The sequence below is a fragment of the Lycium ferocissimum genome, chromosome 11 (assembly GCF_029784015.1).
Source record: "Lycium ferocissimum isolate CSIRO_LF1 chromosome 11, AGI_CSIRO_Lferr_CH_V1, whole genome shotgun sequence".
Classification (NCBI taxonomy): Eukaryota; Viridiplantae; Streptophyta; class Magnoliopsida; order Solanales; family Solanaceae; genus Lycium; species Lycium ferocissimum.
The window spans coordinates 44,662,733-44,689,946 of NC_081352.1; the positions used below are offsets into that span (position 1 = coordinate 44,662,733).

Sequence of the window (27,214 nt, forward strand, 5' to 3'; positions counted from 1 at the left end):
TGAATAGGCCTAATTTTGGGCAAATATTAGGCCTTAAGGCAGAGGTTTCGCGAAAGCCTTGCCTTAAAAGAATTTTTTTTTTGACTGAGCGGGAATTCGAACCCCGAATCTCAGGCTATTTCGGTCACTTTTTTAAGTGAAGGATAAAAATTAAAGATCAGTAATTTGAGGGGTAAAAATTAAAGACCGGTGCGTTTGAAAGGCAATTCCCACAAAAAAATGAAAAAACACATTTTATATTTGTTGGGCTCTTAATGGTAGGTTTTATAGCTACATAAATGTCATGACATATTTTAGATCAAGAGTTTCAAAAATCTTCTTCTTTTTTTTTTAAATTTCGTGCTCAATCAAGCAATACTATAAAATGAAACTAATGGAGTATTTAATTTTACGGAAAAGGGCCAAAATTACCCCTGAACTTTGAAAAATAGTTCATCCATACCCTTCGTTATACTTTAGGGCCAATTATACCCTTACAGTTATACTATGGGGTCAATTATCTTCTTCGTCTAACCGTTGCACGTGGCATCATCCTAGCCCTTCAAAATTATTTTACCCTCAAATAATTTTTTACTCACTAAAATAACTCAATCCGACCCGAATTTTTTTTTTCAAAGAAAAATAATACGGAATCATTTTTATATTTTTTTTCGAAGAGAGAAGGAAAAAGTGACAAGTGGAACTCTTATCACCTCTCATTTAATTGAGTTATTGACTTATTTGGAGTTAATTGCTTGTTGCAGAAAAGAGTTGCAAGTTCGCACAGATAAATATACTATGCTGCAAGTCAGCTAGTCAGTGAATACACTTGGCAGGGAAGCCCACCATTTTATAATTCTAGGCACGCATTTGGACATGCGATTTCATGTCATTATTTCAAGTCATGAGATGAAATCAGTATTTGGACATGTGATTTCATCTCATGAGATGAAATTTCAAATTTAAAAAGGTAAAATTTAGGATTTCAAATCATGATTTCAAAATTTTTAAATGTAAAACTTGACCCATAAGTTTATATTTTATTAAAAAAGACCCATAAGTTGGTAGCTATTTTTAACAATTACTCCCACCAATCATTTACCAACCTCATTAACTTGTACCAACCGTTATTTATGTTCGTGCCATATGGGAGGATTATATTAAAGAGTAGTTACATTACTATTCATGTTAAATTTTCCTTTTTATTGAACTAAAGTTTGATCAATTGATGTTGTATTTTTTAGAAAGTCCTTCTAGTAGCGTATTAATTTTATTATGAACTATGACATGCTCTTTGGTAAGATTGTATAAGAATTGGAAAAGTTTTGATAGTTTTCACAACTTGTGGGGTTTTCATATCTATAAGAAAAAATAGAACTTGAGAAATCCAAATTGCATGTCCAAATATGATTTCAAATCATGTCCAAATGGCTCTTAGATTTAGTAGAACTAATAACTACTATTTCCTCCATCCTAATTTGTTTTGTTTTTGTCCGTCTTGAAAAGATTGACATACTTTATATTTTAAGAAATTAAAGTACGCTTTTACATTCCTATTTTGTCGTTGAAATGACTTTTGCTATAGGCCACACTCGATACAAAGTTACAAACCAAGGTTCAATGTCAATTTGGTAATTACTTGGACTCCCTCAGTCCCAATTTATGTGATATAGTTTAATTAGGCATAGGTTTAAGAAAGAAAAAAAGATTTTTGAAACTTGTGGTCTAAAACAAGCCATAGATAAATCATTTTATTAAAGGTAAAAGGAGAAGTTTTAAGTTAAATTGTTTCTAAACATAGAAATAGAAATGTATCATTCATTTTGGGATACACTAAAAAAGCAAAATGTATCACATAAATTGGGACAGATGGAGTATTTAGCATTAATTCCGTCTACCGTCATTTCTTAAACCAGTATTAGGCATGTGTAGTGGTCATCTTGAAAGGCCACTCCTCCAGGTAGCTAATAGCAGTACTTAGATTTAGCAGCATTCTGAAAATATAAATTGAGTCTGACTCAAACAAAAAGATAGAAGAACTGAGTAAATTAAGAAATTACATAAAGTCACTTTCTAAAGTTAAAAGCAATAGACTTCGCGTTGGACGAAGGTTTAGTTGACTTCGTAAACGGTATATTAAGCAAATAAACTGATGATTCCAAAATGTTGCAAGATGAAGGTTTATACATCAAGCAAAAGAATATAATAATCCTGGAAGTATATAGATAAAAAATACTTGAGATTCAGAAAAATGATTCTAAAAGTTTAATTTGGAAGGATCATATGCTTGAACATTTGTTGTGAATAGCCAGAAAGGCAGTTTCCTTAATTCTTTCACAAATGCTAAAACAGCATGCGATTTACTATTGTAGTGTTTCCCTTTATTTCTTTGGTGATTGTCAATTCAACAAGTAGCCATGACTTTTGCAGCTAATTAATGCAGCATATACAGCAAAACCACCCTCAAATGTTATTGCAACACTGGCTATTCCATACACACATATGACTACTCTAAATATCACGACAGAAACCTTCCAGTGAAAGCTACTTACAATACTGTTACATATCAAAAGTGAAATGAGAAATGCATCAAACTAAGTACAATATGATACAAGTATTATGACAACATAAATGATAGCAAACAATGTCACAAACTGAACACTGAGAGATTGGAATGATGCTGGTGAATGGACTAGTTCATGTCGTCTTCGTGATGGCATTGATGGTGTTCTTCCATGAGTGAAACGACATCTGGCTCTTCATTTTCTTCCTCTGGTTTTCTCCAAAATCCTATGTTCTTAACTGCACACGTGAACGACTTCAGCGAGCTGCAGTGGCTTACTTCGACATACTTTAGCCCAGGCATTGCACTTTTGATTTCTTCCCATGTCTCCTCTAGTTTTGGCAAGAACTTCAAGCACAGTCCTTCTATTTTCCATTTATTTCCTTCACTACCCCTGAAATGATCGCTCATATGTTGTAGCACGTTGGAATCTTCAATACAAAGATATTGCAATTGATCTAGCAATTCAGGGGCTATCCATGCTGGGGTAGTGTTTCCACAGAAGTGCCTTAGGTACAATTCTTCGAGAGATTTAGGTGGTGACAACTTCTCCAGCCTCTCTAAGAAAATTTTATCTTTACGGTCACCAGCATTAACAATTAGCATCCTTAGCTGTTGAAATTGTTCGAGTACTGTTAGTTCGTCCTCCTCTATCATGCTTCCATCCATGACATCCAATTGTAGTACTCGAAGTTCTCTCAGACCCTTAAGATCACGCAAGTGACATGCATTTGGTGTTGTTGTATCAGGTATCTTGAAGCCATACAACTCTTGAAGATGTGAGAGTTTGGAGAGACCTTGTGGTAGATAAGAAAGAGAGGTACAATTCCCCACATCCAAGACGATCAACTTTGGAAGAGAAGTGATTGATCTTGGGAGCTGTTTTAGGTTCTTGCATTCAGCAAGTACCAAAATTTGGAGGCCCCATAACTTTTTGATGGATCGTGGCAATTTAGTCAAATTTGCCACATCTTGAAAACTCAAATAAGCTAGGCGTTTCAAGGATGTGATCCAACGCCACATATCATTTTCACAAAATTCGGAACTCCTCTCAAACTTGACGTGTGAGAGGTCTAAAACGCGAAGAGTCTTGACTTTGGCCAATGCAACCTTCCTAGTGAAGCCAATGCAATTGGCTTTGGTGAGAAGAAGTGCCCTTAACTTTGAGTTTCCATCCAAGGGTTGCAACAATGTTTCATTTGTCACGCCCAAACGGCGAGAGTGGATTGTGGCTATGTTTGCATTGTTCCCATCTAAACTGCAAAAGCTCTCTTCTTTTGCAACTTTGATTATCATTTCCCGAATCATGTCATGCATTTTGCAACTGTAGACTCTCCCATCATAGTTTCTTTTTCTCACCGCTTCAACCAGGCATCGACTGATCAGTTCTGATAAGCATTCAAGAGCCATTTTTCTTGCATTTTTTTTTTCCTTTTTGGTAAACGAATCCTTCTCCAATCCACCAATTTGCCAGTTGATCAACCTCTATCTCGTAATCCTCTGGATAAATTGCAAAACAAAGAATACACCGCTTCAACTTGAGAGGAAGGTCATCATAACTTCGTTGGAGAGTAGCCAATAAGGAATCATGGCTGTTGCATTCGTCTGCAAATATCTGAGGCAAATCTTCACTTATCGGCTGCCACACAGAAAGCAACTGAAGTTTCGATGAAAGCAAGCCTCCAATTGTCTTGATTGCTAGGGGAAGACCACCACATTTTTTCAGAATGTTTTTTCCCACACGTTCTAGTTCAGGATCCTTGCATTCTCCCTTGAAGGCAGCCTTGCAAAATAACAGCCAGCCCTCTTTGTCGGAGAGCGGCTTGGGTTGGTGAATTCGTTCTTCCTCGACTCCCATTCTCTTAACAACATCTTCATTTCTAGATGTAATAATGATGCAGCTGCACTGGTTCTCTGATTTGGGCAGTCCTTCAAAGATCCGGTTCCACCATCCGCCATCAATACTCCACACATCATCCATGACAATTAAGTAATTTTTATTTGTAAGCGCTTCACGAATTCTCCTCAACAACACATTTCTATCTGACTCATGATATTCCATTTCCAGCTGCTGAAGAATTCTCTTCATGGTCTCAAGCTCATCCAAAGTTGATTTACAAACCCAAATTTTCATGCTAAAGCGTGAACACACTTCTCTATCGTTGTAAAACTTTTGGGCAAGTGTGGTTTTACCCAGACCTCCCATCCCCACAATGCCAATTAGTTGTAAAGATCCATTGCAAGGAAGTATCCACTCTTTCAGTGTTCTGGTATCTTGAGCTAAGCCAAAGGATTCAGCGCTAGTGTCTGGTGTCCATAGCTCCCTGCCACTATCACTATTACCAACTGCTTCACTTTTAGATAGGTTAATCACTGGGGTAATGACCTTGAAAATTTTGTCAATCATAATCGATATTTCCCTGTTGATTTCTGCCAAACTCTTTCCAACCTGATTACGGAAATACAGTCCACGTGGAGAAATAGAGGACCAATTACTGTTTTTCATCTTCTCATGTTCTGCTCGGTTTTGGCAGTCAACGACCAGGTCATCTATTCTATAAATCAGTTCTCGTAATTTAGCACAGGCATCTTCAACAGTCTTGTACTTGTCTTTGTGCTTCTCCATGTCACTGAGGTATGATTGCAAAGTTTTAAGATTTTCCTTCATAGTCTCAAACTCATGTTCAAATCCAAGGACATATTTAACTTCTTGAGCATCAACTTTGTCAACCAATACCTTCGTTAGGATCTCAATAGCCGAATCAACGCCTTCAATCATTTTTAGCCTGCAAAACTTCTTTTCAGACATCTCATCAGTCTAATAATTCACACACATGATTTTAGACAGTAAGAAACTAAGAAAGATAAAAACCACCATGACAATATGATGTGAGAAAGCAGTTCCCATAGAGTAGTTCAACAAATTATTAATTTTACTGTAGCTACTCAAGTACAAGAGTAATTACATATAACTGGCAGGTCAAATAACTATATATCTACAACTCCTATGCACCCCTTAGAATAACAATGTAATATTCGTTGGATGTGCAAAATGATCAGCTCTGATAGAGAGAGCATTCATAGACTTTAACAATTATATTTCGAGAAGGGTCAAGGAGAAGGTAATCTATATATATACTAAAGTTAGGCATAGACATAGACATGGTGATACGACACCTCTCTATGGCCAAAGATTTATAAAACCCTATTCTAGTCTATTTTAATAGTTTTATTTATGGTGAACTTGAATATAAGTTGTGTAATCCTATTAGAATAGGGTTATCTTATTAGACTAGGAGAAGGAAAACCTTACTTCTATATAAGGAGGTCATTATGATGAATACAAAGCAGAAAAAATTCTCCCATTATTCTTGTCTCTCTAAATTCTCGTCCCTGTCTCAATTTTAACATGGTATCAGAGCAAGGTTAAAAAGAACACAAAAACCCTAAAACAATGGTAGGTGATAAAGAAACCAGCGATGACTGCAAAGGAATCGCCAGTGAAAAAAACAAAATGCAAACAAAAACAATCTCTGCCTACGACATTACGTGAAATGATAATGCTGAAATTGTGATGACACAAGTCCAATTGAAGGGTGAGAATTATGAAGCATGGGCTAGATCCATAAGGACAACCCTAAGAGAAAGAAAGAAGTTTGGCTTCGTCGACGGTACAATCAAGAAGCCGAATGAAGAGTCGCTGGACTTGGAAGATTGGTGGACTATAAACTCATTGTTGGTGTCGTGGATTTGTAACACCATATATAGAACCAACGCTTCGCTCAACGATTTCACATAAAGAGAAAGCGGAAGAATTGTGGACGAGCATCCGAGAACAGTTCACCGTTATTAACGGCCCTCGGATGCAACAACTAAAGGCGAAACTTGCGGAATGCAAGTAGAAGGGAAGGACCATAGTGGATTACTATAGAAAACTCACTAAGCTGTGGGAGGAATTGGCGAATTATGAATAGATTCCAACTTGTACGTGCGGAAAGTGCACGTGCAATCTAGGAACGGTCCTAGAAGGCAAAAAAAATAAGTGCATCTTTTCCTTAGGGGATTGGATGAGACAACGTATGGTACGGTGAGGTCGAACACAATGGCCCAAGAACCGTTCCATCATTGAAAAAGGTCTATTCGAAGCTGGTACAAGAAGAATGTGTGAGAGGAATCACACGAAAAATGGAGGACCGGAGTGAAACCACAACTTTTGTCGTACAAGAAAGAAACCCTTACCATGACCAAAGTAAAGGGAAAATGATGGTACAGAGATCCGTACACATTGTGGACGCATCTTTTTGACTCATTGGTTATCTAGGTTGGTGGCCAGGAAATCAAAAAGGAGATCAGAAAACCGGAGGAAGAAGACGAGGACAACAATCACAACAGAGGGGTGGATCGGGATCCGGTCGTGGAAGCGGCAACTATCGGGCTAACCCTGTGGTTGTCAAAGAAAGATCAAGCGGAGACAGGACCGATGAACACAGGTAGGACAAAACCTCACAATTTGAGCGACGAGATCCGGAAGACTGTGATTTGCGTGTTGAATTCCAAAGGAATAAACTCGAATGGAAATATGGATAGTAAGACCGAAAAATCATCCTGAACTATTGACTCTGGAGCTACCAATCCTGTGACAGGTAATCCAGAGGAGCTGAGTGATCAACGAGACATTCCTAAGTGTCCAGTTGGGCTTCCGAATAGAAGTAGCTCTATTACACCTCGAAAAATTTCCCGTTAACATGCAGTGAATAAACTAACTTAGGGCACAAAGTATTCGATGTCTTGGTAAGTAAGAAATAGCATCTGATGATTCTAAATGAGATTTCAAAGACATTCGAGGTAGGAGACGGAAGTTGTTAAGGAAAACAAGGTATATGTTGTGTGTCGGGTAAGATTTACGAGTATCGAATTAATGATGACTTAATGATGTTTTGGAGAAGAGTTATAATGTCCCTTAGATTGGTATTGAGGTGTTAAACAAGTGTCAAGAAGGTTCCATAAGGATTGGAGGTCAAACGAGTCGACGAGAACGAACTTCGAAAAGCTGGGCATTATACGGCCAAACATACTGGCCGTATAAAACATACGGGTCGTATGTTCAACCGTATATCTTGCCCAGAATGGCAACTCCACTGGACTAAATATACGGCCAGACATACGGTCCATATAATTAATACGGACCGTATATTGGTCCGTAGATTGGTGTCGGGCCAGATTTTTGGAAATGATATAAGAGACCCCAAGTTCATTTATTTCATTTCATTTTCACCTCACACCTCAAGAACACTCTAGAACCCTCTCCACTCTTCATCCATAAGAACTCAAGAGGGATTTGTGATCAACTTCATCAAACCAACAAAATCAAGTGTAAGAAACTCATTGAAGTTCATCTAAGCCAAGAAATTCCAATGGAAGTGAACTAGGGTTTTGGTGCAAGGGAAGTATTTCCACTCAAGGCTTATTCCTACACTATCTAAGGTAAGTTTTATGATTTTTTTCATGTTGTTTAAGGTAATGAGAGGTTGAAAGACTTAGATTATGGAAGGAGATAGAAAATGGGTCACAAGGATAGGAACAATGAGATTTTGAGTAGTAGTTTGGAATGAGTCTTGAATATTGATATGTTGTGATTGTAAGTATGCTATAAATGTCATTTAGAACATGGGATAAGTATTATATGTGAGAAAACGTAATAGTGAACTATGACCATGATTATGGAGGACTTGAAGTGAAATTGTGAAATGTGGATAATGTAGATGAACGATGATTGTTGTTTATAATATTGTGAATGTTGTTATGGATGTTTGGGAGTTGATATGTAATATGAGGAAAGTTGTATAAACAAAGGAAATGCTGCCCAATTTTCTCTAGCATTAGTAAGCACGTTCATATAATCGATTAGCTAATGTTGATGCTAATCCCCTTGAAGGTGGAAACGCGAGCATCAAAGGAGAACGATCAAACGATAGAATAGCTAAACGAAAGAGGTATGTAAGGCTAATCCTTTCCTTCTATGGCATGACTCCTATGGAATGAATCCTCCTATTCTCCCATAATCTTCCTAAATAAACGAAACTATGAGTCCGTGACTGTAACGAGCTATATATGTATAAGATAAAGAAAAGAGATACGATACGAGCATGATAATGATGATGATGAGTTAAGTATAAAGAATCCTAGAGTAAAATAAGATGTCTATGAAGTTAATGATCCTAGGTATAGTTCCATTGATGCTCTTCCTTATGTACACTCACCTTAAAATGTTAGTCCCTTCAGGGTGAGATATGATGATTATGATCACTCCATAATGCAATCGGGGGTTCACGACCTTATGTCACCCCGACACAGCCATAGTTGCCTTCTAGTTCTAAGGTATGTTTTGATGATAAATGTATAATGATGCTAAGTTATGATAAGGTCATGATATGCCTATGAGATGTATAGTAATGATAAGTCTATGATGTGCTCGAGATGATACAATTTCACCGTGCCTAAATGGCCGGACATGTCACCACGAAGGCGGGCTGCTTCAGGATTCCACCGTGCCCCAAATGGCCAGACATGTCACCGCTAAGGCGGGCTGCTTATGATTCCACCGCGCCTAGAAGGCCGGGCATGATCACCACTAGTGGGCGGCATATGATGGTTACCCGGACGCGGGTTAACGATGATGATGATATATATATATATGATACGATGATGTATGCGCTATGATGATACATGTACTACGATTATATAAGATATATGTGTGAAATGTATCCACCCCTAAAAGTTACGCTGGTTATATCTTCATCTTATGTCTTATGATTTCTCTATTATGTTCATTTCATTCATGCCTTACATACTTAGTACAATGTTCGTACTGACGTCCGTTTTCTTGGACGCTGTGTTCATGCCCACAGGTAAGCAGAGAGGTGATCCAGACTCGTAGGAGCTACTAGCAGACTTTGAGAGCACCCCATTATTCCGGAGGTGCCATTGATTTATTCTTTTGTGTATATACATGTTTTGGGCATGACAGGGTCCTGTCCCGTCCCTATGTCTAGCACTATAGTAGAGGCTAGATACGCATGTGTGGGTAGTATGGTCTCATGGTTTCTCCTCGTATGTATGTGCATTATTTTGATTTTGATAGCCGAAAGGCTTATGTATATAAAGTAAATATGTTTCAAGTGAAAAATGGTTTTCCTATGATTTGAGTATAAGATTAATGAATGAACGCTTGATGTGTACGATGGGTAAAGGTATGAGCGGTGCTCGGTGGTTAGCCCCGGGTACCCGTCATGGCCCCTAGTCGGGTCGTGACAAGCTCGGTGGCCACAAGAGAATAAACAACTATGCTAAATAATAGGAAATAGTTGAAGGATGTTCGTTACGTTTCGGATTTAACATGCAATTTAATTTCTGTGTCACAACTTGTTGACCATTTAGATTGTGATGTAAAATTTAACAAAATTATGTGTGTTATACAGGACCCCATCACGAGGAAGCTGCTAGGAATGGGTGAGCGTCGAGTTGGGCTTTACTATTTCCAGAATGTGCCGCGGATACGAGCTATGAAGGCAGAGGTAGTTGATTGGTTCGATCTTTAGCACAAACGGTTAGGTCATACTTCAAAGACAAGTAACGAAGTCCATTACAACATTAGGCCTAAAAGAGAGTAGTATTGGATCAGATAAAGAATGTGATATATGCCAAAGGGCAAAGCAAACAAGTAGTGTTTTTTCCTTAAGTGATAATATAGCTTCAGATATCTTTGAAATGATTCATTGTGATTTATGGGGACCGTATAGAACCTCTTCTTCTTGTGGTGCTTCGTATTTTTTTATTGTTGTGGGTGATCGTTCGCGAGCCGTGTGGACTTTTGCGTTAGTCGACAAGAAAGAAGTGTCCCAAACCTTGAAGAATTTTTTCGCCTTGGTGGATAAGCAGGTTGCTAAGAGGGTGAAGATTGTTAGAAGTGATAACGGAACTGAATTCACATGTATGAATACTTACTTCTTTGAACATGAAATTCTTTTCCAAACATCTTGCACAGGGACACCACAGCAGAATGGAAGAGTCGAAAGAAAACACCGTCACATTCTTTATTGTCATAGTTTTATTTATGGTGAAATTATAATGATGGTAATATAGGATGTGTAGTCTTATCAGAATAGAGTTACTTATTAGACTAGGAGAAGGAAGACCTTACTTCTATATAAGGAGATCATATGATGAATACAAAGCATAAAGAATTCTCTCATTATTCTTGTCTCTCTAACTTCTCATCCCTGTCTCAATTTTAACAACATTCCTATTTATCTTTTTTTCTCTTTTTTTAATTCACTTTCTACATAACTTACTAACTAAATGACTTAATAAAAGCCTCATATAATAAATATAGCATCTACCTAAAGTAGCAATATCAAGGATTATCTTTATGACCTTTTTTCTTAATTATTTTACTTTGAATGTGCTGTATCTAATTTATAAAAAAAAAAATAAAAAAAAAAAACTGGAAGTCCTTTCTTTAACTTTCTTAACAATGCTGGAAACATAAGAACAACCCATTTATTATCTTCTATTAGAAAGTCCAAAAGTCATTAGCCAACCTAATATGTTTTCTTTTAACCTGCTAAATCAATTCAATGTAGAATAAACGTGGATGAAATGGCATTCATTTGATTGAATTCAACATATAATAAATGTGATATTCATTTAGAATGTAAATGATTCACAATTTAATTGAGAAAAAATAAAAAGTCTACTATATATGACATTCAGTGAGGATTAAGCTAATCCAACAAATTCTTCTATGAAAAAATATAGCCTCGCCCAAATACTTAGAATTATTCTCTTCTACATACTACCTATAGTGGTGTGAGGAAGAAGAGGAGGGATGAAAGAAAACAAAAAGGAAGAAGGAGGGAGAACACTAATAATATTCGGAATATATTAACACCGGGTGATATGGTACAATTTTAATGTGCATGATGGGAGTGATGTACAAATTTACTCCAGATTGAAGGGAAGAGGGAATACGAAGGAAAGAAGAAAGAAGGATTGAAAATTCACGCATCATTTACTTGCGGAATTAATGCATTCAATTTGATTTTTTCAACTTCTCATCTTTTATTGTACTTTTTACTTTTCTTCTTTCCATATGAACAATTAAAATTTAAGCTCTTTGATAAGAAAGACAAAGATATTAAATGGGTGATAAAACAAATAGCTAATTAGAGTTTGGTATAATGTGAAAAAGGTTAAGTAGAGTACGTCATTTAAATTATATTTAGTAGTGCAAAAAGGATTCATTCTAAATGTTAGTAATTTGTTACCACTCAGAGTGTCATCCAAAATCAGAAACTTATCTTTTTGATTATTTGGATATGTTCAAAAGCAACTATAAGAGTAAAAACTGCAATTTCAATCATGTTAATCTTCAGTTTGTCTTACAAATACTATTCTTTTATCGTGCTATAAATTTTTGTCCAAATTTTGTAAGGATTTTAAAAAAGTTATGAGTTGTAGTTAAGGAAATGATCTCCTATGTTCATTTAAAATTTGAATAGAAATAGTAAATCTTAAAAAATTTCATGCGTTTTATTTATAGATCTGATGTATATATTGATCTCTTCTGTTGAAAAGATCATGTAGCTACAATAACATTTATAAAGGTCTACAGAATCAAATCACATGTTATTAATTTGAAAGATTTCAACCAATCAAAATGTCACGTGTAGTTATTCTTTATAGCACAGGATAACTAATATTGAGAGTTGAGACATGAGTAGTTTTTTAAAAAAAAAATTTCTAACAATTCTTCTTTATTTAACAAGGTAATTTATTGAGACATAAATTAGTAGCGCGGATAACTTCACTAGTTAGATATGCAATTCATGCATTAAAATAGAAATATACATGCTCGCAAATAGTACGTATAACATGACAGTATACATAAACTGCAGCATCATTAATTGTATATATATGTTACTGATGATACAAAATACAAATAAAGAATATAAGAATCTGTCAATGCTTATTTATGTTATTAGATGAACATTCCCAAACTAAGCACGAGCCCAACAGTTTGTATGATTGTTTACTTCTCTTTGTTAGGTTTCTGGCCAACATCTGCGCTGGAAGTATTCATTTCCCCTTATTACGCTTTGAAGAGAATTTTTTTCCTAGTAAGTTCTAATGACAAGTTCCCAACTACAATCTTATGCCCGTTACCTATTGCATTCTTTTGCTTTAATTTTGTTGTACAACTGAGGTGAATTATTTATTGTTGTTCTCTGTTATTTTCCATCGGTCAATTAGTATGTCATAGTTTTGACTACTCAGTATGGAGATTCTCTACCTCCTAAGGTAGGGGTAAGATCAGTGGCGAAGTTAGAAATCTGGCTAAGGGTATTCAAGCTTATAAAGGAAATAATTTTTTCAATGAGCAGGTGCATCAAATTTTTCAAATAAATTAGATAATATTTAGCTTCGCCATTTCCTTCGTAATTTTTCCTCAAAACATTATCCAAGCACTAAAATTTGAAATCTATTTTTGAGTTTTAACTTAAAGTATTAATTGAGTAAAGAAAATCACTCAAGGGAGTGCAGTAAAGAAAATCATCGACCACCACTAAAACACAAAAGTTGGAAAGGTAACAAAAGAGGGGGGAGAGAGAGAGAGAGAAGAGCAAACCAGACAACTATCTCTGATGTCGTCCGACGAGGTTTTAAACAAACTTCTTCAGTAATCAAAGACCAAGTCAAATACACTTTGTTTTTACGTTAAACTAGTAAACTTATTTGGCTTCAAGTGTCAAAAACAACAATAATTTTAAAAAATATATTTTTGTAAATTTCATTGTCAAATTTTCTTATAAGAAGATAAATTATAAAGATATCAGTGAGACCTTTCTGATTTAATATTTTAATGAAGAAAACATTTAGATATAATACTTCAAACAATAGAAAGTAGAGAGAGATTGGGACTATTGTTTGGCAGCATAACACGCAGTGCTTGTCCAAGGGGTTTTAGAAAAAAAAAACTACACAAATGCTTCCTCGCCGATTTGAACCCGGGGCGTGAGACTATCAAATTGATAGTATCAATGAACACCTTTAACCACTGAGCTGCCGCACGCAGTTGTTACAAGGGTAACAACTTCATTATATCTATATAACAACCAGTTACAAAGTTAGATCCATACACCCGCTATAATTTTCTGGCGAAGGGTATTCATCTGACCACCCTTACCATAGGGTAGCTCTGCCCCTTGGGTAAGATATGCATACACTCTACTCTTTCCAGATCTATTTGTAGGATTACACTGGGTATGTTGTTGTTATAGGGTCTGCTTGGAAATCCACTTTGTAATTGGATTTGATGTAATTGAGTGTAATCACTCGATAGCACGTAATTGAGGGGAGTAATTATACTCTTCAATTCTCAAAGGGGTTGAAAATTGATAGTAATTACATGGTGTAATTATCAGGTTATTCTGCTAGTTACTGTCAAATTTTTTAAATTTTAATACCTATTCTTTTCAAAAAAGAAAATTTCTATTTTTTTCTTTATATTTATTTTTTATTCTTGTAATTCTTCTTATTTTTTCTTTTTAATATGTTTCTTTTTACATCCAGAAGATGAAGGTTGCGAAAATGAGGATTTTGTGATCGATGTCTGGGCATACTAGGAAGGATAGGATTAGAAATAAAGTTATACGGGATAAGGTGGGAGTGGCTTATTGCCTTTAGATTTTTGTCACTATCTGTTGTCTCTTTTGATAAATTAGTTAATTTATTTTGATAAATTAACTAATTGTCTTCTTTTGTTTTGCCAAAAATAATAAATTTAAAAGTATCTTTGTAAGAAAAAGATGATATGACATATAAAAATGGAGAGGAAGTTAAAATTGTTGTTTTTAGAAAAGATACTTTAAGAATTAGAAAAAAATAGTAAGAATAAAATAATAAAAAATTTAGTCAAATTAAAAATGCTTATAAACTGAAAAACTATATATATACTCCTCTGATGGTTTATAAACACTTTGAGTTTTTACCAAAGCATAAATAAGCTAAAATGTGCTTATAGTCAGTTTGACCATCTTACAAGCTTAGCCAAACAACTTAAGCCACTAACTAATGACTTCTTATTCGAGAACCAGTTGAACTTTAAATTAAGGTGCTTGGACGATAGTTGGTTGAATTTTTAAAAAAAAGTAATTTTTGAAGTTAGAAAAGAATATCAGGAAATAGTCTATGCCATGGTGGAGCTAGGATACTGATCAAGGAATTTAAAATATAAAGAAGTAAATACACAAATAAACCAAGAAAATACAACATTTACTAATATACATACTCCCTATGATCCATTTTATTTGTCATGTTTTTCTTGCACACCCCTTAAGAAAACATTAATTAAAAAGGTAATTTGACTGAATTATCCTTATTTATTCTTTTATCTGAATTTAATGCTACTACTCCTTTTTACCACGTTAATCTCTCTCCGCAAATATTGAGTAAGAGCCAAATGGGAAAAAAGTTCTTAGTTATAGTGATTTTCTAAAATGACAACTATTTTGGACCATCTATGTTTAATAATGACGACAAGTAAAAGGGACAGGTAGGAATAAAAAAAATTCAATCTCATATATACATTGTATATACGGAAAAGGGCCAAAATTACCCCTAAACTTTCGGAAATAGTTTATTTATACCCGTAGAGACTTAGTAGCTCAGTTGGTTGGTTGGCTACCTGAATTTTCACCTTGTTGGTGAGAGTTCGAATCACCACATTGTAATCCCCTCCCCCATTTCCCCTACTCCTATGTAATAATAATAATAATAATAATAATAATAATAATAATAATAATAATAATAATAATAATAATAATAATAATAATAAAATAGTTTATTTATACCCTTCGTTATCTTATTGGGTCAATTGTGCCCTTCTTGTTATACTTATGGGACAAATATACCCCCGAACTTTCGAAAATAGTTTATTTATACCTTCGTTATCTTATTGGGTTAATTGTGCCCTTCTTAGTTATCTATGAGCCAAATATATCCTTAAGTTACACAGTCTGCCACATGTCACAATTATAATGGCCCAACCCACTTCCCCCAATAATTACATCCAGATTAAATTAATCACCGGATCCGACCCGCCACTTTATTTCACCCAACCCGTTTTGTCTAGTTCAAACCCAAATAAATTACCTGTACCCATTTTGTTTATTTCATTACATGTTTTGTTTCTTTAAAACATGGTAGTATACAAAATGAAAACCCAAATAAAAAATTTCACCACGTTAATGGGATCGTTACAGTAACAAAAACAAATTTATCCTCTCTTCATAGAAATGAAAACAATGCAAAGAACTCAGGCAGAGGAGAAGAGAAAAGAAACAGAAAAACCATTCTATCCCAAGAAATCCATCATGGAGTAGTCGAGCTTGTTCCTCTCGACTTAATTCATCAATGGACCACCAACCAAGTAGCCTGCTTATTGAAAATACCAACACATACTAGCCATCACTTAATTGCAGTTTCAAGAATCACCATTTATGTGACAGTTAAAACCAAAAAGTCATCGTGTTATCCATAATTTTATGATCCTTCATTTTGGGTTTTCATTTTGTATACTACCATGTTTTATAGAAACGAAACCTATAATAAAATAAACAAAACGGGTATGGGTACTTTATTTGGATTTGAAATAAACAAAACGGGTTGGGTGAAATAAAGTGACGGTCGGATCCGGTGATGCGTGGCAGACCGTGTAACTTAAGGGTATATTTGGCTCATAGTATAACAGTAAGGGCATAATTGACCCAATAGTATAACGAAGCGTATAAATAAACTATTTTTGAAAGTTCAGGGGTATATTTGTCCCATAGTATAACGGTAAGGGCACAATTGACCCAATAGTATAATGAAGGGTATAAATAAACTATTTTCAAAAGTTCAGGAGTAATTTTGGCCCTTTTCCGTTGTATATAATTTAAAAACGAATCCCCGACTCCTCTAGCTCGAGTGTATGGCCCAATGACCAACGTGTTTCATATTTCTCTCAGCTTAATTAACTCCCCTTTATTGGAAAGTTATCTGCATGGTGAAACTTTTGTGTTGGCTCAATCAGCTTTTAATTTTTAGGAAAGTACTTGTCCACACTTCTACTTTTTTCTCCAATAATGTAGAAGATCACAAGCATATGTCTCCCAGAAACCCCAAATTTTTTCCACAATGAAAACTACATAGCTAGTCTCCCATTACTAGACTTCGAGAATTGAGAAAGATGACCCAAATATTATAGTCCTGGTCTTTCTTTATAAATATATCCAAAACAATCTTTATAGTTTTAGAGAAACAACTTTCCAGCCTTACATTCCACTTTTTGCATTTTGTACTACCTTTCACTGCTCCAATAAAAAACAAAAAGAATCCCGCCTTTATATTTTTGGAAAAAGGCTGAAATATGCCTTCAAACTATTCGAAATGACTCATTCATGCCATTCGTTAATAGTTGAGTTCATTTATGTCATCGTCATGACACATTTGGTTCATTCATGCCACTAACTACTAACGGAGCCCTACGGGCTACTACTACCAGATTTTGCCACGTGGTTAGTGGTTAGTGGCACGAATGAAACACATGTTTCACGGCGAGGACATAAATGAATTATGAACCGCAACAAAAAGAAGTATCAAAAGCTACTCGGTAAGAGTTATGAAATGTAATAATCTCAAAATGGAATAAGTAAGAGAATTCAGGGCATACTTTCCATTATAAGAAATGGAAGAAACGGTTTATTGGATACCATAACAATACAAACTGATTACGGCTTCGGGTGCAATGGCTTTTGCAGCTAATTAATGCAGCATATACAACAAAAACACTCTGAAATGTTAGCAACACTGGCTATTTCCACACATACATATGACTACTCTAAATACCACGACGGAAACCCAACTAGTGAAAGCTACTCACAATAATAATATTACATATCAAAGTGAAATGAGAAATGCATCAAACCAAGGTACACTATAATAAGTGTTTTAACAACATAAATGACAGCAAAATGCCATAAATTAAATCGATTACTGAGAGGCTTGGAAAGATGCTAGTGAACAGACTTGTCCACATCGATTTTGCGGTAACTTTCATGGTGTTCTTCCATGCTCGAAGCAGCATCTGGCTCTTCCAGTTCTTCATTTTCTTCCTCGGGTTTTCTCCAAAATCCTATGTTCTTAACTGCACAAGTGAACGACTTCAGCGAGCTGCAGTGGCTTACTTCGACATACTTTAGCCCAGGCATTGCACTTTTGATTTCTTCCCATGTCTCCTCTAGTTTTGGCAAGAACTTCAAACACAGCCCTTCTATTTTCCATTTATTTCCTTCACTACCCCTGAAACGATCGCTCATATGTTGTAGCACGTTGGAATCTTCGATACAAAGATATTGCAATCGATCTAGCAATTCAGGGGCTATCCATGCTGGGGTAGTGTTTCCACAGAAGTGCCTTAGGTACAATTCTTCGAGAGATTTAGGCGGTGACAACTTCTCCAGGCTCTCTAAGAAATTTTCATCTTTACGGTCACCAGCATTAACAATTAGCATCCTTAGCTGTTGAAATTGTTCGAGTACTGTTAGTTCGTCCTCCTCTATCATGCTTCCATCCATGACATCCAATTGTAGTACTCGAAGTTCTCTCAGACCCTTAAGATCACGCAAGTGACATGCATTTGGTGCTGTTGTATCAGGTATCTTGAAGCCATACAACTCTTGAAGATGGGAGAGTTTGGAGAGACCTCGTGGTAGATAAGAAAGAGAGGTACAATTCCCCACATCCAAGACGATTAACTTTGGAAGAGCAGTGATTGATCTTGGGAGCTGTTTTAGGTTCTTGCATCCACCAAGTACCAAAATTTGGAGGCCCCATAACTTTTTGATGGATCGTGGCAATTTAGTCAAGTTTGCCACATCTTGAAAACTCAAAGAAGCTAGGCGTTTCAAGGATGTGATCCAACGCCACATATCCTCTTCACAAAATTGGTCACTCTTCTCAAGCTTGACGTGTGCGAGGTCTAAAACACGGAGAGACTTGACTTGAGCCAATTTAACATGCCTAGTGAAGCCAATGCAATTGGCTTTGGTGAGAAGAAGTGCCCTCAACTTTGAGTTTCCATCCAAGGGCTGCAACAATGTTTCATTTGTCACGCCCAAACGGCGAGAGTGGATTGTGGCTATGTTTGCATTTTTCTCATCTAAACTGCAAAAGCTCTCTTCTTTTGCAATTCTGATTATCATTTCTCGAATCATGTCATGCATCTTGCAACTGTAAACTCTTCCGTCATAGTTTCTTTTCCTCACTGCTTCAACCAGGCATCGACTTATCAATTCTGATAAACATTCAAGAGCCATTTTTCTGGCAATTTTTGTCCCTTTCTTGTAAACGAATCCTTCTCCAATCCACCAATTTGCCAGTTGATCAACCTCTATCTCGCAATCCTCTGGATAAATTGCAAAACATAGAATACACTGCTTTAGGTTGAGAGGAAGCTCATCATAACTTAGCTGCAGGGTAGCCAGTAAAGAATCATGGCTCTTGCTTTCATTTGCCAATATCTGAGGCAAATATTCACTTATCGGCTCCCACACTGAAAGCAACTGAGATTTCGATGACAATAGACCTCCAATTGTCTTGATTGCTAGGGGAAGACCACCACATTTTCTCAGTATGTCTTTTCCCACACGTTTTAATTCAGTATCCTTGCATTTTCCCTTGGATGACACGAACACAACCTTGCAAAATAACAACCAGCCCGCTTCCTCAGAAAGCAGCTTGGGTCGGTGAATTTTTCTTCCTCGACTCCCATTCTCTTAACAACATCTTCGTTTCTAGATGTGATAATGACACAGCTGCTCTGCTTCTCTGATTTGGGCAGTCCTTCTGAGATCCGTTTCCACCAGCCGTCATCAATGCTCCACACATCATCCATGACAATTAAGAATTTTTTGTTCGAAAGTGCTTCATGAATTCTCTTCAACAACACATTTCTATCTGACCCGTGATCGTTCTTTTTGAGCTGCTGCAGAATACTCTTCATGATATCAAGCTCATCGAAAGTTGATTTACAAACCCAAATTCTCATGTCAAAGTGTGACGAGACTCCGCTATCGTTGTAAATCTTTTGTGCAAGTGTGGTTTTACCCACACCTCCCATCCCTACAATACCAATTAGTTGTAGAGATCCATTGCAAGGAATGAGCCACCTTTTCAGTGTCCTGGTATCTTCAGCTAAGCCAACGGTCTGATATTCATTGAAAATGTCTGATGTCCATCGCACCCTTCCACTACCACTGCTACCGAGTTCTTCACTTTTATATAGGCTAACCGTAGGAGGAATGATGTTCAAAGTTTGACGCATATTCACTATTTCCCCATTGATTTCTGCCAACTTCTTTCCAACCTGATTACGGAAATACAGTCAGCGTAGAGAAATAGAGGACCAATAACTGTATTTCATGTTCTCATAATCTACTCGGTTTTGGCAGTCAACGACCAGATCATCTATTCCATAAATCAGTTCTCGTAGTTTAGCAGAGGCAGCCTCAAGAGTTTTGGACTTTTTTTTGTGCCTGTCCACGTCACTGAGGTATGCATGCAAAATTACAAGTTCTGACTTCATCGCCTCAAACTCGTTATCAAATCCAAGGACATATTGAACTTGAGCATCAACTTGGTCAACCAAGCCCTTCATTAGGATCTCAATAGCCGTATCAACTAACGCACCTTCAATCATTTTTAGCCTGCAAAACTTCCTTTCAGAAAGCTCGTCAGTCTAAAATGGACTTTAGACTGTAAGAAAGATGAAAATAATCATTGATAATATGGTGTGAGAAAGCAGTTCCCATAGAGATATCAAGTACAAGAGTAATTACATATAACTGGCATGTCAAATTACTAATATTTATGACTCCTATGCCCTTAGGGTAACAATGTATGCACACTCATACGATGTGCAAAATGATCAGTTCCAATAGAGAAGGAGAATTCATTGACTTTAACCATTATATTGAGAGATGGGTCTATGGGAAGGCAATTAGATATATCATTCATGCATTAAAATAGATACATACTTGCTTGCAAATGGTACATATAACATAATAAATGTATGACGTATGTCATTCTTTTTACATAAACTGCATCATCATCAACCAACATGTATATGTTTTACCGATGATACAAAATACAAATAAAGAATTTAAGAATATGTCAATGCTTATTTATGTAACTAGATGAACATTTAACTAACTGGCCCAACCGTTTGTATTAGTTTACTCCTATTTATTTAGGTTTTTGGCCAACTTCTGCACTGGAACTATTCTAGTAAGTTCTCCTAATGGCGAGTTCCCAATTCTACTATTTTATACCTGGTACCTGTTGCAATCTTTTCCTTGAATTTTGTTGTGCATCTAGATGAATGATGAGTTAAAATAAACATTGATCACATAAACTACTAACTGCATTTGCGCATATTTTTAACATTGTCAGAAAACAAAATGAATAGTGTTCGTAACCTGGTAGTTTAGGTTACGAGCAATAACTGTGAATCAAAATACTCTACTAAGCTAATGACTTGCTCATGGACAAAGCTACTGCTAGGTCTAACAGAAGTATGATAGATTGGATTTTCATAAAATTTTGAGGGCTTTTGGAATTATAGCAGCAATTGATGCAACTAACTTATGCTGTAGACTCCACTACAACTGATATTTTGCAAGTAAGGGAAACCTATCGACTGACTTTCCAACTGTATATTAGTATCAGGATTACAGCCTCTAGTTACAACAATATGGTCAGGAAGCATGTTATCCCTAGTAACATTATCTTCTTCAGAAATATGAATTATTATGTTATTCAACAAATCTCAAATAGTTGTGTGTTTTAGACAAAATCCATGAACATAACAGAAAATCAATCCCTTTCAACAATTATCCATATTAAACCATATCACACTGAAATTTTTTAGCAAAATTAATTAATTGGCTTAAATAGAAACTCGTAGTAAGAAACAATCACACACTCATTAAAATTAGAAAAATAAAAGAAAAATGTGAGAAAATGCTTCATGCTAAACTATGCTTCATGCAATGATTTTTTTTACAATTTTTCTTCGGGATACAAATTATAACTTTTACAATACACACGCAGAAACGATAACGTTTGCCTAGAGGATTAAATGCAAAACAAAGCTTCAATGAAATATTAATCCGAATTTTTAAGCAACCCCAGTGTCCCTAATGAAAATCCCCATTTTTGAATTAGTTTTACCCAAAACTGCAAAAAATAATTTTTCAATTTTCCCAACAATGATTTTAATTTCCATAATCCATATGCATTAACCAGCCAAAAAACAGTAAACATTCAACAACTTTAACAATTCCAAATGTGCAATATATTAAAATAGTAATGGGATTGAAATGGACCTTCCAATAGAACGGAACAAATGCTGCCACGCCTTGACCGGAATCCGATGACCTCAACTCAGTGGGGAGTGGTGGTCGTGAGAGGTGGTGATGACACGGTGGTGGGGTTGGTTGTTAATGGTGAGTGAAGAAAAGAAGAAGATGATAAGGAGGATTTTTTTTTTTTCCCTTTCTGTTCGTCACTCTTTCTATAGAGCCGTGGTGAAATGTTGCCCTTTAATTAATCAATTGAATACGACAAGAAAGCTCTTGATTTCCACCACAATTAACTTATCTTTTTTCATCATCGACGAGAAAGAAAGATCTATTCCTCCTCTGTTAAACACTTTTACTATTGTCCACACCTAAGAACATTATTTTAAAAATAAATTTTCGAAATTTGGTTTATTTGTCTTTTAAGATATTAAGAAAAAAGACAATTTATTTTTCCTCCAAAAAAAGCGTGAATGCTTAATGTGTGTGTGAATTGTGGAGTTTGTTACAAATTAGAAAAAAGAACAGTGAAGTGAAATGCTTCATGCAATGACAATTTCATACAAATTGACAACTTTTACAATACAGTAGAAATATAATGTAGAGGATTATGCTTTCAGTTGGAAATATAATAATTTCAGAGTTTTGATATGCAACTAAAAAACAAATGCAACCCAAAAGAAAACTGAAGCACATGAAAGAAACCCTAGAAACGGTGCATAAAACAAGAATCCCAACATAAAGCAGCCAAAACTATGGCGTACTAATCGAACTATATGGAAAATTGCTGAGAATAAAGATAGATAAAGATTACAGAGGCTGATTCAATCTTTAAACATTTATCAATTCACTCATTACAGATTTTAAATTATGCTTTCAAACTGCAACACTTTCTGAAATTCTAGCCTTTTTCACACACATATATACACTTCAGGGTTTGATTGTATCCGTAATGGCATATTTCCCTTTTAATTGACGTTATAAAATCCAGAACTGTCTCGTCTTGAATTTTTGTCTTCCCTTAATAAAATATTTTTTAAATGACCTCTTGAGAGATTCGCTGGGTAGAACTTTTGTTGCCATAGATATAAGTTTTAATTGCTTAAAAGACAGTCAATTAAGTAGGTTTACTATCTTGAACTCCTGTAATATAGCAAAATTAATTTATGTCCATAACTTATGCCCAATCAACAACAAAAACTTTGCCTAGCAAACTTATTGAAGTGGAGGCTATTTTTAAATTTTTGTTAGACGGTGCAAAAAATCAAGACCAACCCTTGTGGAGGTCATTTGTGATCTTAACCCGTTATTATTGGGCCAAATACATAACATACAAATGTTCATTTTGAATACACTAGCATGTAAACATATCGAACAGCATTCAACCTTAATAGAAAATGTTAGTACTATTAAGCACCTGATGATGCTGACATAACAAATGTTAATGTTTTAAACTTTCTTTTATTTTGGCGTGTAAAGCTAAACTAAAAAACTTGATACACGTATTAGGTTGGACTAAATTTAATACAACAAAAGAAATAAGAAAAAAAAAAAGAAGAGCAATTTGAAATTATCAAGTCAAATATCTACCTGAGAAATGAGAAGACAAGGCGAAAGTTCGACTCGGAAGACAAATCGGATGGAATATTGGTATGAAACTTCAACGAGAAAATAGTCAAATGCCCCCTCAACGTATACTCGGATTAATTATGACGCATCCAACCTTTGCGGGTGACTTATTATCCCCCTGGCCTTACTTTTTCTGTATTTTTGTACCATTTTTCTGCTGACGTGGCACAAAAAAAATTAGATGGCCAAGGCACAAGGGAGGGTGTTGCACACTCTCCGCCATATCGGAGCCACGTCGGTGCCACGTTGGAACTTTCTAAATTTTAATTTTATATTCTTTTTCTTTCTTTTTTTCATTTGATTTTTCTTTTATTAATTATATTTACACTAATTAACCATTAAACCCTCCATTAATTTTATCTTCTTCATCACTAAACCCTTCTTCTTCTTCTTCATTTCAAGAAATCAATCAACCCATTTTCTTCCTCCATTAACACACACATATTCAATTTCATCATCAATCACAAAATATCTTTTCAAGAAATCAACCAACCCATATTCTTCCTCCATTAACATATACACATTCAACCCAGTTTCTTCCTCCATTAACATACACATTCAATTTCATCATCAATCATACATATCTTTTCAAGAAACCAACCAACCCATTTTCTTCCTCCATTAATACACACACATTCAACCCATTTTCTTCCTCCATTAACACACACACATTCAATTTCATCATCAATCATACATATCCTTTCAAGAAATCAACCAACCCATTTTCTTCCTCCATTAACACACACACATTCAATCCATTTTCTTCCTCCATTAAAACACACACATTCAATTTCATCATCAATCATGCATATCTTTTCAAGAAATCAACCTATTTGGGTTCAAGAATTTTTCTTCCACGGGTACACACATTTTTTCTTTTCTTAAAAAACACCAACTTCAATCGTGGCGGGCGGTGGCCGCTCGTCGGTGGTGGTGGTGGCGCGGGAGGAGAGAAGGAGACGAAGGAAGGGGAGGGGTCATTGGCGCGGTGGTGCAAGCGATTTAGAGAAGGAGATGAAGGAAGGGGGTCGTTGGGGGCGAAATGCGCTCGAATGAAGTCGGCGGCGGCGGAGGCTCTTGATGAAAGAAGAGAGGGAGGGAGTAAAAGTAAAAAATGAGATAGAAAAAAAAAAAATAAAAAATTAATTAAAAATACATATATTTATGAAAAGATATATTAAAAATAAAATTTTAATACTTGTTTAATAAAATTTAGAAAGTTCCAACATGGCACTGACGTGGCGCCGATGTGGCGGAGAGTGTGCAACACTCTCCCTTATGCAACTGGTCATCTAATTTTTTTGTGCCACGTCAGCCGGAAAAAGGTACAAAAATACAGAAAAAATAATGGCAGGGGAGTAATAGGTCGCCCGCAAAGATTTGGTGCATCATAATTAATCCGAGTATACGTTGAGGGGGCATTTGACTATTTTCTCAAACGTCAACTGCACCTGCACAATATTTGGCAAAGTATTCACTTCCAGAATCCATATTATTAACTATCAGGTAATTACATGCGAAATAAATTAAGGTAGTGGAGAAACCATTATTCTTAAACGATGATCAATAATCACACAAAGCCAATTTGAAAAAGACAGACGGATTCAAAATTTTGACTTTGTGGGTTCTAGATTATAGAAAAGACAGTTTATAGTTTTTGAATATATTATTTATACCTATTAAGTGAATTTCTTAATATAAATACAAAATTTTAGCCAAAGTTACTGAATTTTGAAAGACTCATAACTAGAAACAAGGCGGAGCTAGGTAGGTTGGTGAACCCTTCGTTGAGGTTAAAATTATCTTCTTATGTATATATCGTAGATGTTGAACCCCTTCGCGTATTTTCATATTTTTGAACCCCTAAGTGAAAATCCTGGCTCCGCCACTGGCTAGAAATCTAAGTCCAATAATAGACTAGGGGATACAGGACAAACATGAAACTTCAACAAAGAGAAGGGGAGATGCAGGAAAAACAAGTACAGCTAGTAATGTATAATTTTGGTCTACTACAGCTTGAAGAACAAGAGATGTGAATTCTTTTTACCTGACTTCTTCAGGGTAAAGTGCAGATATTAGCTGATAGCAACCCTGCCAAATTAATTTAAAGAAAAATGAAGCTACTGATCTTTGTTTCAGCAAGTAAAAATGTTACACCCCGCACTTTCGGAGCATGAGCATGCCACGTACTTCACCACAGTAATGGAGTATCGAAGACGTCCCATGAAGTTTTGGAAGGTACAAGCCATGGAAAGTACGTAACAGCGAAGTAAAGGACGAATTACGATCTCGTAAGTCGTAACCGGGAAGGACAATCTTGAAAACACAAGAACATGACCATTATCAAGTATAATAAATGATAAATAGTATGTAGGGGGAGCTTTGGAAGATTCCGGGACCAAGAAAATCAAAGAAATAAGTTTGTCGAAAATTTGGAAAAAGTTGGCAGAATTAAGAATAAAATTTTGGGTCAACTTTGGAGGGGTATATCTCCAGGTATATGAGGAGTTTTAAGGTGTTTTAAAAGCCTAAAATGAATTTCGTCGAGTCTAGTTTCTAACGCAACAAACCGCTCGTCGATAGGAAATCGGAGTAAAGAATTATGGACGTTACAAGTTTGGCTGACAAAGCAGAAACGCGTGCTACAGTACTGCTACAGTAACCGACTTGCTACAGTCCTACTACAGTGAACCCGACCCGAATTTGACCCCTATATAAAGGATAAAACCCCTTTTTTTCACCAGATTTTAGCCCAGAAATTTCCAGATTTTAGAAGGGAGAATGAGGGTATTAAAAAGTGACCAATTTTCAAGTAGCGGAGTAGTGATTTAGGTCCGGGCAACGCATGGTTGTGATTCTAGTATTATTTTGCGGTGGATTTTAGCGTGGATATTGAGGATATTGCTGTCTTAACAAGAAAAAAAAGGTATGAATCTTTCTCTTTTGGTATTATTTAAGGCTTATTTATGGAGATAAAGTCGTTAAATAATTGTATAGTAAGTTGGTTAGTTATAGAAGTTGGAAAACGGCGTGTGGTAATTTTATGGCATATGTTGGTGTTGAAAGTGATGTTGTTAATGTTGGTATTGATGTTGTTGTTGTTGGTTCTTTGAATTGGGGTTTCGGGCTAGGCATATAAACGGGGGAGATCTTTGTCGATTTTTTACATAATAATATAGAGTAGTTTGACTTGAAAGTTTAGTATAAGTATACTATGATGAGTCTAATGATAGTGTGAATCCTCTTAAATGTAGACTCACGAATTCGATTGCGAATAAGTGTGGATGTGTTGAGGTTGACCAAGTATGTTAAGGCTATTCCTCTTTCTTTTAAAGGCATGATTCATTTGTGGGAATTAATGCATACACAACTTTCATAATACCTTATTTAAAACACTAGTGCTCATGATTCTCAAAATCCTTATGATGATAAAGACGAATGTTTTCTTTAAGGACCATGATGAGATTATGATGATCCCATTTATTTAAATTCCAAAGTTATGGTTTTAATGTCATTATGAGATTTTGGACATTTCAAGATTTTGATTATGTTTGTTGATATTGATCTCATCTTATGATTTTGC

The 27,214-nt window shown here is 35.7% G+C and overlaps 2 protein-coding genes and 1 pseudogene across 2 annotated transcripts; all 3 read right to left on the reverse strand.

The window, feature by feature from the left end:
* Positions 1-2,426: 2,426 nt before the first annotated feature.
* LOC132037807 (disease resistance RPP13-like protein 4) lies at positions 2,427-3,952 on the reverse strand. Its single transcript, XM_059428429.1, has one exon. It carries the CDS (start codon positions 3,950-3,952, stop codon positions 2,672-2,674), a length of 1,281 nt encoding a protein of 426 aa, XP_059284412.1. The 3' UTR covers positions 2,427-2,671.
* Positions 3,942-25,763, reverse strand: LOC132037806 (disease resistance RPP13-like protein 4). The gene is made up of 2 exons (XM_059428428.1): positions 25,679-25,763; positions 3,942-5,328 (listed from the first exon to the last, which is right to left on the reverse strand). Exon 2 carries the CDS (start codon positions 5,319-5,321, stop codon positions 3,942-3,944), a length of 1,380 nt encoding a protein of 459 aa, XP_059284411.1. The 5' UTR covers positions 5,322-5,328; positions 25,679-25,763.
* LOC132037805 (disease resistance RPP13-like protein 4) lies at positions 17,302-20,921 on the reverse strand (annotated as a pseudogene).
* Positions 25,764-27,214: the final 1,451 nt, after the last annotated feature.